The sequence below is a fragment of the Gasterosteus aculeatus genome, chromosome 6 (assembly GCF_964276395.1).
Source record: "Gasterosteus aculeatus chromosome 6, fGasAcu3.hap1.1, whole genome shotgun sequence".
NCBI classification, from domain to species: Eukaryota; Metazoa; Chordata; class Actinopteri; order Perciformes; family Gasterosteidae; genus Gasterosteus; species Gasterosteus aculeatus.
Window position 1 is genome coordinate 16,460,226 of NC_135693.1, and position 15,723 is coordinate 16,475,948.

Sequence of the window (15,723 nt, forward strand, 5' to 3'; positions counted from 1 at the left end):
TGTGTGTGTGTGTGTGTGTGTGCGTGAAGAAAAAAAAACTTCACTCAGTTTCTCTTTCTATATCGCACTCGTCTTCTCTGTCTCACCTGAGCTAAAGGTCCTGGGAATAACACGCTTACTCCTGCGGTGATTGACAGCTCATGCCCCCGAGGCACCCGGCTCCGCCTCCAGGTGAGGTCTGTGCATCTCAGGTTTCCATCTTAAACCCCCCCCCCCCGCACCCTCCCTCCCTCATAGCTCTCTCTCTCATATTCTTGCAATACACCTTAAGGCTCAGCTCACAACGCTGCACATGCACATAAATGCTAAAAGCTTTGCACAAAGAAAGACATGTGCATAACTTATTTGCCTAAAACATACAGCGGCGCAAACACCGTCTGGCAGGAAGAGACACGTGCACTTTTAGTGCATTTAAAAGGTGTACACAAGGAAACACAAGCATGCATACACACAGTGAAAAAACATGCGTATGTGCGTGTGTGCGCATACTGAGCCTGAGGTAGTGGGGTTTGTATTGCGGAGAAGCTTCCGTTCCCAGGTGAAGAAGTCATGGCTCCACCAGTCAACCTGTCAATAAATCACAAGAATGAGGTCACGTAGACGCCTCAACCGGGTTTAGAACTCGTTTGAATTAAGAGTAAAATGCAAATTGAATTTAACCAATCATTAAAACACGAGGCAGAAGGTGTAAATGTAGTTACTTGGAAGTCTTTAACCAGTTTATCAAAAGGTCCATCTCCATCATTCCCACGTCGCTCCGGACCGACTCGTTTCCAATCATCACAGTGATGGGCTTGAAAAGCTGTCACACTTTGCTTTTTAATTAATCAACCTGCTTCAACCAAAACGTGTTTCACCAATCATGTACAATCCAGATTTATTTTAACTATGCGTTGCCTTAAAAGACCCCCCCCCCAAAGGGAATTGACTGGCCTTAATCCGGGTACATCAGTCCATCTGTCTGGAATGACAGAGCGCTGTGTGTGTGAGTGGGTGAGAGAAGGTGGATTATTTTTTTAGGGAGGGCAGTAGTGAGGGGGTGACTGTGCGGGGGGGGCGGGGGGGGGGGGGGGGCGGGGGGGTGTCCCTTTCTTTCTATCGGTGAGTCTTGGCACTCCGGTTGGGGCACAGAACGGAGGCCGGAGGGATGCATGGAATGACTTATGAGAGATTAAAACAAAAGGAGACAGGGATAATGTTCTCAGCCATTTAAATGAAAGTGCCAAAAAATTAGGTTGTGAAAAATGTGTAAAGTGAAACGGCCGTGCTTCAAGCCGTTCATTTCCTGCGGTATCCGGGTAAATATTATGAGCTCTACTGCAGAATACCGGGCACACTATCCATCACGACTCGCACGAGCCAAACTTGAGCTCACTTTTACTCCACTACCAACATAATGACTTGGAAAATTAGAGCCTATACAATTGTATGTGTGCGTATATGTGTGTGTTTTTGTGTCTGATGATGCTACGTAGCCCTAGCGAGCTCTAAGGAAGAGAAGCCAACCCACTCTACTGGCTCTACACACTCTTTAGCTTGATTGATTTACATATATTTTTATTTTCCTGATGCGACTGTGGCTACTTGGCTACCTAAATGTGCTGACTTTTCAGTAAACATCTTCTGGTCCTGTGCACTGGAACACAAACAAACTGCCTGTATTTCTTTATGAGGTGGAGTTCAACGTTCGCCATCAGTCCCCCACACGTTGACGCCAGTTTCCTGATATTATGTTGCCATTTGTGTTCGTGTTTGTGCATGAAACGCGTCAGTCCGTTGGGAATATTGAGTTACAACTTCTCGCTGTACCTGTATTTTCTCTATTCACACAAAGCTCAGCTTTCAGACTTCCCTTTCTGTCGTTTATTCCAGTGGGCCACAGATTGAAAAACCACTTGACATGTATCAAAAGTACAAAACAAACCTAAACTTCACGCGTGTGGAGGTATTATTTAATTAGCCTTTATTTCAAAATGATTATATACATTTTATGTCATTCCTTTCTATAATAATAACATTGTACTCACCGAGTCCCTTTCTGGGATCTGTGAACGCGGCAGCCGTCGTTCGCAGGCGGTCTGAGCGAGTCGCCCGTGTCTCCGACAGTGATTCAGCCTTTCAGTGAGCATGAACATTATCAGAACTGTTGGAAAGAAAAGCCATAGCTAGAACAGTCAGACACCCCGTACATGCAAACCACCCTCGTATACACAGACACACCTGCCCAAAGAAACCCTCAACTGACACAAGCTTTGATTCCATGCAACCATGCATGACGGTTACTATTACTAAATGAGGGGGACGAGTGTCATGAGTAAGAACAATTGGTGACTCTCTCCCTCTCTGCAGGCCGGTTCAGATGATCGATGAGGAGGAGAAGGAACTTTCGTTCCAAAGCCTCCAACGTTACCTGCCAGCTGGCCAGACAGGAGCTGAGGCTTCTGGGATAGATTTATGTGCAGTAGTGGGTCTGAATTGGCCCCACATCAGGGCGGCCTCTCGCTAAAGTATTAATAATGAAGGTTCCTGTGCGAATGTGTGTGTGTGTGTGTGTGTGTGTGTGTGTGTGTGTGCAGGATTCTGGCAGCTTTTACACGTCTGGCTCGCCCTCTCGAAGCTGTTCTCCGTTAGCAATACCACACAAGCACACATACGCAAAGGAGCACCAGCATGCATTCACTGCACACAGACACACACATATCCCCTCCTCATCATCATCATCATCATCACCCCCCCCCCACTTGGCTGTGGATGAACTGACCGCAACACAAAGAGGCTCAGGAGATAGAGCGCGATGATTAAGCACTCTTTGCTACTCTCCCCCCCTCTTTACCCACCCATCATAAATACCCCTGGTGCGAGAAAATCTATTTCCCCCCTGTCCTCACGCATGCACACTAAAATAGTCACTTCACTGCCTGACTAAAGAGTCCTTTTCATGTGTGAGGCGAGTCGGTGGACACTCTGCTGAAATGTCCCCGTGTGCGCTGCCAGCCAGCGGCTTCGAGGGCCGAAGTGCCGCTTCTAAAGAAGGCACACAGAGAGGTGTTTATCCGGCGCACACTGGATGGTGTGAGGCTCACTGACAAAGTGATTCCAACGGGAGGGATTTCAGAAACCGCAGCTAACGCAGACAAGTGCAAAGCTGTCAGGCTGACTGCGGGATGTGGCTACAGCCAAACAAACAGATATTATGATTTTACGAGACAAGAGATGGCTTGCTTGCTTTCAGCGAGGCCGGCTGGATTCATCGACGCCTGCAGCTCTGTGTTCGTGGATCAAACGCGCGCAGGTTGCGTCGAGTCCCGCTTTCTCCTCTCCGCCTCCCGTTGCCCCCTGTTTCAGTGGCCGCTCCTACGCACCGACCCTTCGCCTGCATCGGCACGCGGGCCGTGCTACGCGGTTTAGCTCTCTGAAGCTCACCCAGCGATCCCCAGTAGCAGCCTGAGAGCTGTCTCTGAGGCAGCTGGAAAACCGTTAACAGCAGCTCACGACCCTCGACTGTAATTACAGCCTGTTAGCTTTGGAAGCGGTTTGTGAAACAACAGCCTCTTGCAACAAGGGAACGTGGTCCGAGACTTGATGAAAAAAGGCTTAGAATCTGGCCAGGTTCATGCAAATAGATTTGGAACCCGATTCCTGGTTGGGTGGAGGTCCAGCAGCAATAAACACTCGTGCAATTGACTGATGAGGGATGCAAACACCGTCTCACATGTAGTGTGTTACAACTGTAGAAACGTCTGAGTCAGTTGACGCAGCTCGTGTGCAAACACACACACACACACGCACGCGCACACATAACGCACTTACTGTGAAATATTGTCAAAGAACATAAGAGTAAACCTGAGGAATGCAAGGGGAAACAGATCATTACGGACAAGCGTGCACGCACACACAAACACACACACACACACACACACTAGTGGTTTTCCAGCGGGTAGAAATATCATTATACCGTTAACTGTACATTACAAATGGGCTGCCAACTGTCTCTGGAGTACCACATGACTACCGTTGCCTGCTGCGATTGGCTGTCTGGCGGAGCGGCAAGAGTATCAGGTTAGCAATTGATTGGGTGACGTGTGGTGGAACAGATGGAAGAGAGAGGAAGTGTATCCCCAGGAAACCACACCAAACCATTGGGTTTTTCCACAGGCAGGTGAGGTGGACACACACGGACACACACACTAACAAGACAATTCCTGAACCTACACTTTCCTCCCTCTCTCTCTCTGTGTTCCTGGCTCGGTCTCCAGCCCTCACAGACTATTTGGCTCGGCATAGATCTTCATTATGTTTAATTACCTTCTCATGTTTCACTGGAATGAATGCACATGTGAGGCGTTCTTTTCCTTCCCAGATTCTAAAGTCATTTTTTATCTGCCTAAGAGGTGCAATATATCAATAAAAGACAAAAAGCAGAACTGACATACTTTTCCATTGCAAAATGTATATTGGAAGTAAACTAAAAAGAAAAGACCAAGTTACACCAGATCCATGTTGTCACTGGCTGACTATATCAAACACGGCTGGTAATATTGAATACATGGTTTCAATGAATGAGAAATGTGTTGAGGGGAAAGCAAAAAATACCACAAGAAACTGTATCTTTCATGTATTGGCGAGTGTGAACGTCCATGTAGCTGCAAAGTAGCAAATGATTAATAGCGGCACATTTCAGACGTTAGTCTCACAACACAAGTCTTTTTCACCGAGTTCTGCAAAAATGTACCCACAGTTTTTTAAAAGGGCAACGTAAGTTTAAAGTGATTTTAAGTAGATTTCCGATGCATTTGCCGTCATGAACACGATGAATTCCGAGAACTCACTTGACTAACAAGGGGCGTTTTCGTAGTACAACAAGCCGAATAGTTGGACAGTATTTTTTTCCCCAAGTGTACGACGCCTGGTTTGGATACACTGCAGGAGGCAGAAGGATTGCCAGAGAAGACGTCACGACGTCACGGGCGCCTGAAAATAGTCTCATCTTGACTTGGTGAACTGTATAGTACACTTTTCAATATTTAGTTGAAGGTAAAACAAAAAGCTTTAAAAGAAAAATCCATCTGCATGGCATTCCTCCCTGGGTTCATTCAGCAACACTATTTCTCCTGGAGGAAAATAAATTGTTCAATACTTCTCCACCATTACGCAGGAACCCAAATGGGGAAAGAAAATAAACAAAAGCAACTGGAAAAAGCCTGAGGAGCAAACAGCTAAACAAACTCTGTGGGATATTCTTTTATCGTTAGTTCTCGCTCTGAAAATAGGTAACTGAATTGGTTCTTTTGGAGAAGCACGTCACTTCTCGGATAGTAACAAATATAAAGCCCAACATAATATTTATTCTCGTAAGTAGCTTTTTGCTCTATTTAACTTCTTCAAAAAACACCAGCATTTACAGACCGGTTATTTAATTTCACCTGCTACAGAGGAGCTTCCCTTGGAGCGCATCACGTACTACTTGAATCCCACGTGGTGATAAAAAATCTAATCTCAAGAGCGCTGTGAGCTGTTTCTGTGCAGACATGTGTCCCACCTGGACCACAGTTTGTGTGTGTGTGTGTGTGTGTGTGTGTGTGTGTGTGTGTGTGTGTGTGTGTGTGCGCTACCCACGGTGTTGGATTCTGATTGGCTACAGAGACCTGGAGAGGTTTACAAAAATGTCTCACGAAATGCCCGCTGCTGTCGGCACGCCAAATATTGTTCACCAGATGACATTAAGCAGTACAAGATTGTGATCAGCAAGGTGGCAATTTTGGGCTTACATGTTACTAGTTTAATAAAAGCTACAGTGCATCTGCTTTATAAGTGTTGTATGAGTGGTGGCTGTTGTGGCCTTTATGAATGGGAACTTTTAAATGGAAGTTTAATGTTAATAAATAATGGTTTCCTTTCAGCTCAAATATAATTGCGTCATATATTTGAAAGAAAAAAAACCTGCACTGAAGGGTTTAAAAAAACAATTAGAGAAGGTGTAAAATGATTTGCCATCAATTAGACCTCAGAGCCTTCCCGAAGAGTTTATTTCCTGTTACGGGTACATTAAAACACAGCGACTGGGAATTTACAAAAATCCCTTTCACTGACTTTATTATCTGTGCTCCTTAAAAGGTGAACCACACCCTTAAGATTTTGCCTCCAGGTTAAATCCACGTTCAGGAAGCACTACTCTGGTAGCCAAATCCATGTGTAATCTGTGTCAAGGAAATTGGTCCCGTGTGTGTTAACGCTTCTGACAGAACTATTAGGCCCGCGCATTAATGGCTCACTGAAACACACAGCTAAACAAACAACTGCCACTGCTAGCTTACCCAGTCTTTGCCCTGGGGGGGGGGGGGGGTCTGCGCCGGGTTGGCGTCGAATATAGAACCAACGTACGATGGATACACAAGGCCAACCATTGGGGTCCGCAGAGCAGCCCGTCTGTGCCCGTCTGTGCCCGTGTCGGGACATTTTATGGGGAATCAGCGGTTGTTATATGGGCGTTTTGAAATAACGCTGCAGGACGGCTCGGAGGAACCCGCAGCATTTAATGCTCACATTGTCCTAGCGTCTAGATCACCGAAAACCCAACGCGCATGAATAAAAATGAGCATTTTCCATCCAGCTCTCATGAAGGAGGAGAAAAAAAGTGACTTCCCTCTTAGCGCCAGCTTCCTTCCTTCCCCGTCAAGGTTTCTGTGGTCTCAGGCCCGTGTTCCCTGTGGGGTGAACATGAGATATGCTGATGAGGTATGCTCATACATGTGTGTGTGTGTGTGGGGGGGGGGGCACTGACCACTTAGTGTGACTACCATGTGAGAGAGAGAGATCCCCGCCAGCGTTCCATTCCATATTGGTTGTGTATAAAGTCTCCCTATAGTGAATCCCCAGAGGTGGCGTTCTAACCCAAACATTCATCTGTCAATCACTGTAAGCCACCGAGCCGCGGTCACGAACCCGGGAACAGGAAGAGGCCCCGTTGTCCCTCAACGGATCGTATTGTGCTACTCTGGAGGGAGCCGTGTAGTTGGGGATGTATCCGTGTGTTCAACTCACCGCTCCGTGACGTTGTGGGGGTTCGACGTCAGATCGGATCTCTACGGCAACCTTCCATCCACTTCTAAAAATAACAGATGTGATGCTCGAAACTCTCCTAGTTTATGTAATATTATTGGTGGAACAATAATGAATTGAACTGAATTCGACACGCTGATCTTTGGTTGAATAAGGAAGCATCCGCCCCACCGGCCGTATCATGCACATCGGGTAACGTGATGGAACTGAGCCGCATTACATACAATGTTGTTACAGAATTGAGCATTTTCGCCGTCCGTTTGATTGGATTCGCTCAGGCTGCAGACTCAGGTTGGATTGGTGCGTCTGGGCCCACGTAGGAGAGTAGAGGCACACATCTTCATACATACGGTCAAATATGTATAAACACTCGGGTGATGCAAAAAAAAAACTATAAAATGTAAAAGTTTATCAAAATGTTAGTTGCGTGCGGAGGAAGGCTGGTGAACACCTGGCACCTACGGAAACATCTCTGAAGGCAGGAACCTCGTCCTCTGGTTCCAACTCGCCACAATTTCCACATCCAAGATTCAATCGTGATAAATACAAACAGTCTTCATGCATCACTCGCCTTCATGAGCTCCACTGGTGACGTGTCACCATCCTCTTCCCTCAGGACACCTTGTTGCACCGAGATGTCTCGCTGTGGGATACGTAAACGTTACGCCGATCATACACTTGATTATTTTTGCTTGGTTAAAAATGTTTTTGTGTGATAACAGAGCGCATCCGTGCACAAGGCGTCGGCTTCTATGAGGGTCGCGTGTGAGATGCAGCATGTGGACGGTTGACGGAGGGAGTGTGAGAAAAGCACCAGGAGACAAAAACACATGTACGAGTGTTTGTCTCTGAGCCAGTGAATGAAATACACGGGCTGAACGGAGTCAGTGTGTGTGTGTGTGTGTCCTGGCACGTGTGAGGTGGTGTGTGGGCGTCGAGAGGGAAAGCTCATAAAACCCATGATCACACTGATGAGGTCACTGGGAGTGAAACCGGAGAAAGGCTTTCATTTCCTGTCTCATTCCATCCCTCTCGTTTCCCACCTCCATTCATCCACCTCTCCTCCGCCCTTTCTGCCTCCGCTTCGTCGGAAGGTCTTCCTCACTTTCTGGTATCTTCAGTGTCACCCAACACAGGAACATAAGCAGAGAGCTTTTTGACGTTGGCCTTCAGTAGAACACGCATTCCTGATTTTCACAATAAAACGCAGCTCTTGTGCTCTCATATGTGGTGTTACGTGTTTGTGTTGTATTGTCTACATTGTTCTTTGATGTGTTTAAAGAATGGAAGTCAACCAACTGGGTCTTTACTTAACATTTATAAAGCCTTCAGTTATTTACGCGATTAATCATGCGTTTGTACAAAGTGTCTGGAAATATCGCAGCACTGCGCGAACCGTTTATTTGGAACAGATTTATGATTTATATAATCATAAAAGACACATGAGTGGTAGACAATCCACACAAATAAGTGTAAAACGGTAACTTTTGGCTACTACGATTATCAAACTGGCTCCAGATTATTAGGTTGTTTTAATGAATCCACCAATATTTACTGCATTCTTCATCTTGGCTTTTGTCGGAGGGTTTGATTGACTGATGTAAGGAGTCTCAACACGTATAATACAAATGCTTTTACCCGGTGGAGACTTTTCCCTGGTACTGTACCTCCTTGGATGAGTTCACACAAAACAGAATTATTCAAACGGATTACCGCGGCGCTCTCTAATTTGTTACTGTTTTGTTTCTCTTCCTCCAATTTCACGAATAACTTTTTTTTTTTCTCACTTCAGCAGCAGATGGCCAAATAATGAATGCGCTGCTTTCCTGTGCGGTGCCGACTCGTGCTATTGGCTGTACAGTAATAAGCGCTGCAGCCTTCAGGGCTCCTTCACAGTGCTTAAGACGTCTTCTCGTGTTTTTTTTTGTTTTTTTTACTGACAGGCCGCAATCTCGACGCGGCGTTGCCTCAGCAGGCTGCACAAAGAACCAGCCTCTCTGCCACTGTGTCACGGCGGTTTAATCATGTCACTTCTGTCTGGCTCTGCGGCTGCAGCTTGAACATAAGAGCAGCGCCCCGGCGCGCGCAGATTGCCCGTCCCGTCTGCGCGCTCACGTTTGGCGCGGGGAGGACAACTAAAAAGGCGGGATAAGCAGGGGAGCACGTGCGCGCGCTGGAGACGCAGTGTGTGGCACCGAAAACAAACGCAAAGACGTCGAAATGACACACGGGGTCAACGTCAAAAGTTAAACAAGCCCCTTTGATTAGGAGTTGGAACCCCTTTAGTGAAGTGTGCAAAGAGAATAGATTACAGTACGTGAAAGCGGGCTGTGTGTAGTTTGCTCTGATCAGCGCGGCGCAAACTGCCACTTCTGATTAACCTTGATCGAACTTGTCTTTGTGTTTGTGTGTCTAGAATATATTCCATTTCTGGCCCGGGGGGGGGGGGTGGCAAAGCAGCGGCACTAACGGTGATTAGGTATTCGGCATACAGTATAGAGTTCAGCGCGAGGGACCTCGGGCTTTCTCGGAACCATATTTGATGTATTTTATTTTTTATTTATTCCAGTTTCATGAAAACAAACAAATTAGATAATGTGGATGGGGAGCCTGGGATTCATTTTGAAGCAGCTGATTAGCGTGCATTTGTGTGTGTGTGTCCTGGGATAATTGTGTCTGGGACCAAGACTAAAAAGCCTTTAGGCTTTACTGCAGTCTGGGAGATAGACCCCCCCCCCCTCCTCCTCCTCCTCCTCCTTCTCCTCCCCCCTCTGCCCCTCCCACTCTTCATCTGCGCCCATCCCCTCTCTCCAACCCGCTGGTTCCGTCTTCTCACATTTTCCTGTTGTCTAAAGGGAAAAACTTGTTTTTTAAACCCGGTGTCTTTCCATCACTCGACAAATCCCTTCCTCTACTTCTCCCAGCTTCCTCTTCTCCCTGCTTCACGCCGCCCTCCTCCTCCTCCTCTTCTTCAATACGCATCCGAGCCGCTCCTCTCCGGTGGGGATCAGATCCCGCTGCGGAATTTTCCACTTTGAGAAAATATACATCAAGTGAGTAAGGTACACAGGAAATATCTTTAATGTGAAAACCTCGTCTGCAGATGAAGCCAATGGAAATCTGTTTAGGATTACGAGTTCCTCAGTGTCCGTAAACCCTGTAAACAAAGTCTGCTTTGAATAACAAAGATACAAAGTGTCTTTACAAACCGTTCAGAGCAGCACTGAACAAAACATTTCTTCAAGAGCACGTAACCAATATGCCATACTATTAATAAACATGAAGTATTAAGTAATCTACAGCAAAAGTGCAAATAATTCTGGGTCCCCTCTCAGTAACCGGTCCAATCTTAGACACAGTGTGTGTAGTCGATGGACAAAAAGAGACATTTTTACCTTTGATCAGGCAATCGGGTTCAGTGTTTGATACAAGTACAACTCATATGCATAATGAGCATAACCAGGAGGAGAATAATAATTCTACCTGAGAAAACTACTTCAGGCTAAAGAAATTCTTCCAGCAATGAACGCAGCGGTAAAATTTAAAGCCAACGCAAACAATGCAAACAGTGGAAGAATGTGTGTTGTTACCATATAAAGTGAAGTCTGTTAAAATGTCTTATTCAGCTCTGCTTCGTGGTTTTAAACACATCACTCTCCTCCGCTGATGCTGTAGAGACCCTGAATCAATCTGCCTCTCAGCCTCTTTCTGTGTAATATCCGGTCATAAGTCCCGTCCAAACACAGTGTATAAATAACAGGAGGTAAGTCTATTGCAGGATCCTGATCAAGTCCAGCCCGATCCGTCCCCTGTGAGGGTCCACGTCCAGGACCCGGACCTCCACCCGCTCCCCGGGGCCCAGGGCCAGGCTGCGGCGGCGCTGGCTCGCCGGCAGCTTGTCCAGGGTGATGTTGCTCTTGTGGATGAGGCCCGAGCGGCCAACGCCGATATCCACGAAAGCCCCGAACAGCGCGGTGTTGTCCACCCGGCCGGTCAGCACCGCGCCCACCCGCAGGTCACTCATGGACACGACGCCCCGCTTAAAGTCCGCTTGCCCAAAATCTGGGGATGGCAAAAAGAGATCAAGAGAGTCAGAAAGTGAGGGGGGGGGCAAAATGAGGTGCGGGAGGCAGCTGGCGAAAGAAAGAAAGCGAGGGGGGGGCCGGCGCATGAAATGACAAACAGATATTACATTTCGAGCGGCAACCCAATACCGGCGTCCGCATACTTCCACATGCCTCAGCATTCCACGATACCCCTCTTTCCGCCTGGCCTGTTCACCAGAGATCTGTTTCCTTTCTGCGGCATTAACGCAAACAAGGAAAGCATCGCGTCCCGTCCAATTATCCTCCCCACGGCACTGATTTCACGTGGTAGGCTCGGCCCATCTGTTTGTTCAGCTGAGCGCTCGCCAGGAGGACGAGCGCGGCGCGCTGCAACCGAATAGGGTCAACCCGGGAATGAACCTGGGAGCCGGGCTCCTTCATTTAGAGAAGCCAGCCAGCACTGACTAGGTATCCATTTTTGAATGTGTCCACATGAAGATGCAAAGAAAGCAGAGCCCGATAATGAGGCACGTGAAGCTATTTTGTATTTAACTCACAAGTCTGGAAATCAGAATATGGCCCAAATCAACGTTTAATGTTTGTATCCAATGAATAAAGACTCAGCTCAACTATAAATACTGTTTACTAGATGTATTCACAATGCACGGCTCTCTGTTAACTGGGTCTACTTCATAGACCGTCTTGAGCATCAGCCAAACAGCTGAAACTTGATTTATTGATATGATTTTTTTGCACCTGAGGCGTACGTGATAAAGGAGAAGCTCTGTGTGTAGTCAGGATCTTTTGTTTTACAGCGGAGTCTGCTGGAGCCATCACACCCTCTCAGAAACATACCACTGGTGCCGTTGGGCTACGGGGAGGAAGCCACAGCACTGTCAGATCCCATTAAGTTTTACTGCAGAGACATGCCTGTTATGATGAAGGCACAAGAAAAGGCAAGTGTGTGTGTGCAGTAACTAGCAAACCAGTCAGAGAACTGGACAAATACACGCTCAGCAGGGACCAATAAATGGACGTTTAGAAGGAAAGACGAGAGCAGTTACTGTGACCGGGTTGCAGATAAATGCAGTCTATTCGTTTTATATGATTTTAAACAATGATAGTTTTGTGTTCGGTGACACTGAATTTTGCCAAAACAAAACTAGTTCTAGCAGATGTGACCTCAGATCCATTTCATGCCTTGTTTGCCCCGTCTTTTCCTTTGAGATCAACTCAGCTTTCACTGTTTATACTTTATGTTCATATCCCTTATTTTTTTTTTACAAATATTTATATATTCTTCTTGGTTGGTTGTCTGAGAACTATATTTACATTTTTGATATTGTGGGTCACTGTTTTGTATTTATTGGGAATTCTGTTGGGTCCCCCTTCGAAAACAAAAATGTAATGTTTTCATTCAAATATTGTGTCAATTTAGACTTCACATGGATCAATGTCCAGTATTTGTTCCACAGAATCTTTTACTTTACACTGTAAACTGGTTGTTTTTGTCACTGGACAATTCGAATCACGGCGAGCTTCCACGCCTCTGATTATCTGTTCCACATTCTGTCTCGTACATGAATTTCGTTCTTCTTCGTGGTCTCGTTTCAGAGTCTTACTTTGCCTGATGTCGAACCCGGGGGGTTGCGTGAGGCCGTCTATGATGAGTTTGAGGGTCTCAGGTGTGCTGCCCAGCGTCTTGGCCAGTTCCTCGACCCCGCTGGTCCGAACCTTGCTCTCCACGCACTGTCGCAGGCCTGCGCTCCCGATCTGGTCCGCACTCCCGCCCACGAGGGACAGAAAGCTGGAAAGGAGTGAGAAGTTTATTCAAAAAGAAAAACATACAACATAGAGTGCTGTTCGGGTGAGCACACACAAGTTCATGACAGCAGTCCCAGTTGGACATGCAGCACCTTCCTCGGAGACGTGGCCATGTGAGGGATGGAGTAACTGAGCAGGGGGACAGGAAGGGGTGGGAGGAAGAGGGTGGGGTGGGACGCGACGACAGACTGGCAAGGATGATCGGGGGAAAAGAAACGCGTAGCTGTCAGAGGGGAAAAAAACAAAAGCTGAGAAAAGCTGTGGCGCTAAGAAGCTCAGAACAGGTAAAGTTAGAGGGAGCTCGTGGGGAAAAGAGGGAGGGCGGGAGAGGTGTGGGGGTAATTACACACAAAGCCCCGCGCTGCCGAGGAGAAAACTTTCTGTTCTGGAGGCACACACACACACACACACACACACACACACACACACACACACTCACAAGCACAAATACACATTTATTTTACCCCCTATTAAAATCAGGTAAACCCGCAGTGGGCTGTAAACACCCTGACACCTTGTCTCGTGAAACTGCCTCCACTTTGCTACGGCCGGACTGTTTGTCCATCTGTTCCAGCGCCTGGAAAAATCTGCCTCCATCACTTTACACTCCGGCAGGATGTCCCACCTCCAACATGTCTAGACGGTCAGTCACCGGGCCGGAGATCTGAATCAGAACGAATACTAATTCAGTAACAAACTGCCGTCGAGTGGCCAGAGTGGCAAACAGAGGTCGTGAGAAATCCGTGTGTGAGTACAGTATATCTTTATATTTACACAGCCAGGGAAAGATACGAGCGATTTGTGTGTGTGTGGACCAGCCGGGTAGCGTCCGTGATGGACGTCTCTCGCTGGCCGCCTGACGCCTTACAGACTCCGCAGCTGTCCCCCCCTCCCCGCCCCCCCCACGTGATGGACACGACAGGTGGACACGCACATCTCAGAGCACACAGACACAAAGTTGATTCATAAACAATGTTGTTCAGAAATGCTCATTTGGCAGAGACAGCGCGAATGTAACAGGACACGACTTGTGTACCAGCTATGTGTGGGACAGCTGGGGAGGGGGGCAGTGAGGGGAGAGGGGGGGCTTGTAGAGGCCCTCGCCAGCCAAGTCACCGTCTGCCGTCCGAAAAGGGGAGACAAGAGGAATCAATCCCTCAACGCCCGCGAGCCGGATCGCTGCAAAATAGTAGGCAGGCGTGTGCCAGAAATGGCTTAGCGGTGAGGAAGCGTCGCCTTTGGACAGAAATGGACGCCCGTCTAACACTTGTCTCTCGCGTCTCCCCGGGCGACACAGTCGCCGTACAGGAAGCACTTGGGTACAGGGGGGCGTAAGAAGCACGCGGCTCCCTGTGGTTTGAGTCCAGCCAGGTCATCCATCTCCATCTCCTCATCCTCCTGCTCCTAATAATTCCCCTCTCTCTCCCCCGTGTTGACATTTTCTCTTAGTAAATCTGCAGCACTCACTAGAGTATCGAATGCAGCACGGGAGGAAATATGTCCTCCCTGATGGAGTGTAACAAGCAGAAGTATATCATGGGTCCCACATCTCGCTCTATAATTTCTTACAGACATTCATAGAGAGACGTATCGCTGACTTATCGTTTCATTTGGAAAAACTTTTTTTTATGCCACCAGGACTTTAATCAATTTGAAATAGTGTCAGCTTTTTGGGGTTTTATGCTCCGAGACCAAACTGAAGGCTTTTCTCAACGGATACACGCTGAACCTAAAACCGTTCATGCACGGTGAAAACAGGGCACACAAATTCGGGCATTTTGCGAAACCAAATTTAGGAGCATCCCTTCAAAGTCTGAGTGGAAAAACATTGAAGATGGAATGATGGCGGCAGAGGGCGAAAGCAGTATTGAATTACGAGCCGTCTGTAGCTCAGTTGGTTTGGTGGGTGGCGAGTTCTACTTTCAGGGGTGTGAGAGTGTGTGTGCGTTGCCCATCTCATTTTTCCAAGGGTATATGTTAGTATTTAAGGGCTACCAGGAGTGCAGAGGCCTCCACTAGAGTTGGGTTCATACTCGTATAATTGCTACCAACGCTGTGTGTGTGTAGTTGGGTGGGCCAGCGTATAGATTTTATCCAGGCCCACAGCGAGAACCCACTCTGTCTTGTGTTATGAAATATTGTGCCCGGGCTGTTGGATATAAGCGTTTTTATCATAGAGTGGAACCCCTCTGTCTCCCGTCACAGCAACACTATATCTGCAACGGAATGGAGCCAACTGCAGAAAAACACTATTCATTATAAAGCCACGCTTCCTTGACGTTTTGATGTTAGATATTCCATCAAAGTAGATCCTCCACAGCTTGTTATTAATAACATAACCTGCAGGAATATCTGCATATCAATATTTGTTTTTAAGCCTAAGACTAATCTCCCTAAAACGAAGGTGGACAAATCGTATCTGTGCATCTATGGTCTAAATGTGTGAATGTGCGTGCGTGTGTGTTCGTGTGTGTGTTGGGGGTTGTATATGGTTACAAAAAGCGGGTGATGTGGGGGCTGTGAGCTGTAATGGAGGATACAGTTTCACTAATGTGATGAACATGATATTCCATATAGACCATAAAGACGCACACACACACACACACACAGCATTCCTCCACAATCCCCCCTGCGTGCCTCGTGCTTTTGTTGGTTGTATGTGAAGATGTGATAAGAACAGTCGGGCATCGGATGATCTACTTGATTTAATATTTTTTTTATGTAGAGGCTTGCGTGTGTTCCACTATGCGACGTGGTCACTCTGGGAGGAAACATTTGAAAGAAAATCCCCAAA

At 47.2% G+C, this 15,723-nt stretch overlaps 1 protein-coding gene across 1 annotated transcript in view; it reads right to left on the minus strand.

The window, feature by feature from the left end:
- Positions 1–10,117: 10,117 nt before the first annotated feature.
- The window catches only part of srbd1 (S1 RNA binding domain 1), a 35,242-nt gene continuing 29,636 nt past the window's right edge, over positions 10,118–15,723 (minus strand). Inside the window, exons 20-21 of the mRNA XM_040178857.2 lie at positions 12,728–12,912; positions 10,118–11,121 (exon numbers count right to left, since the gene is read on the minus strand). Of these exons, the coding sequence (XP_040034791.2) occupies positions 10,829–11,121; positions 12,728–12,912 (478 nt within the window). The 3' untranslated portion in view covers positions 10,118–10,828. The remainder of the gene's footprint in view (positions 11,122–12,727; positions 12,913–15,723) is intronic.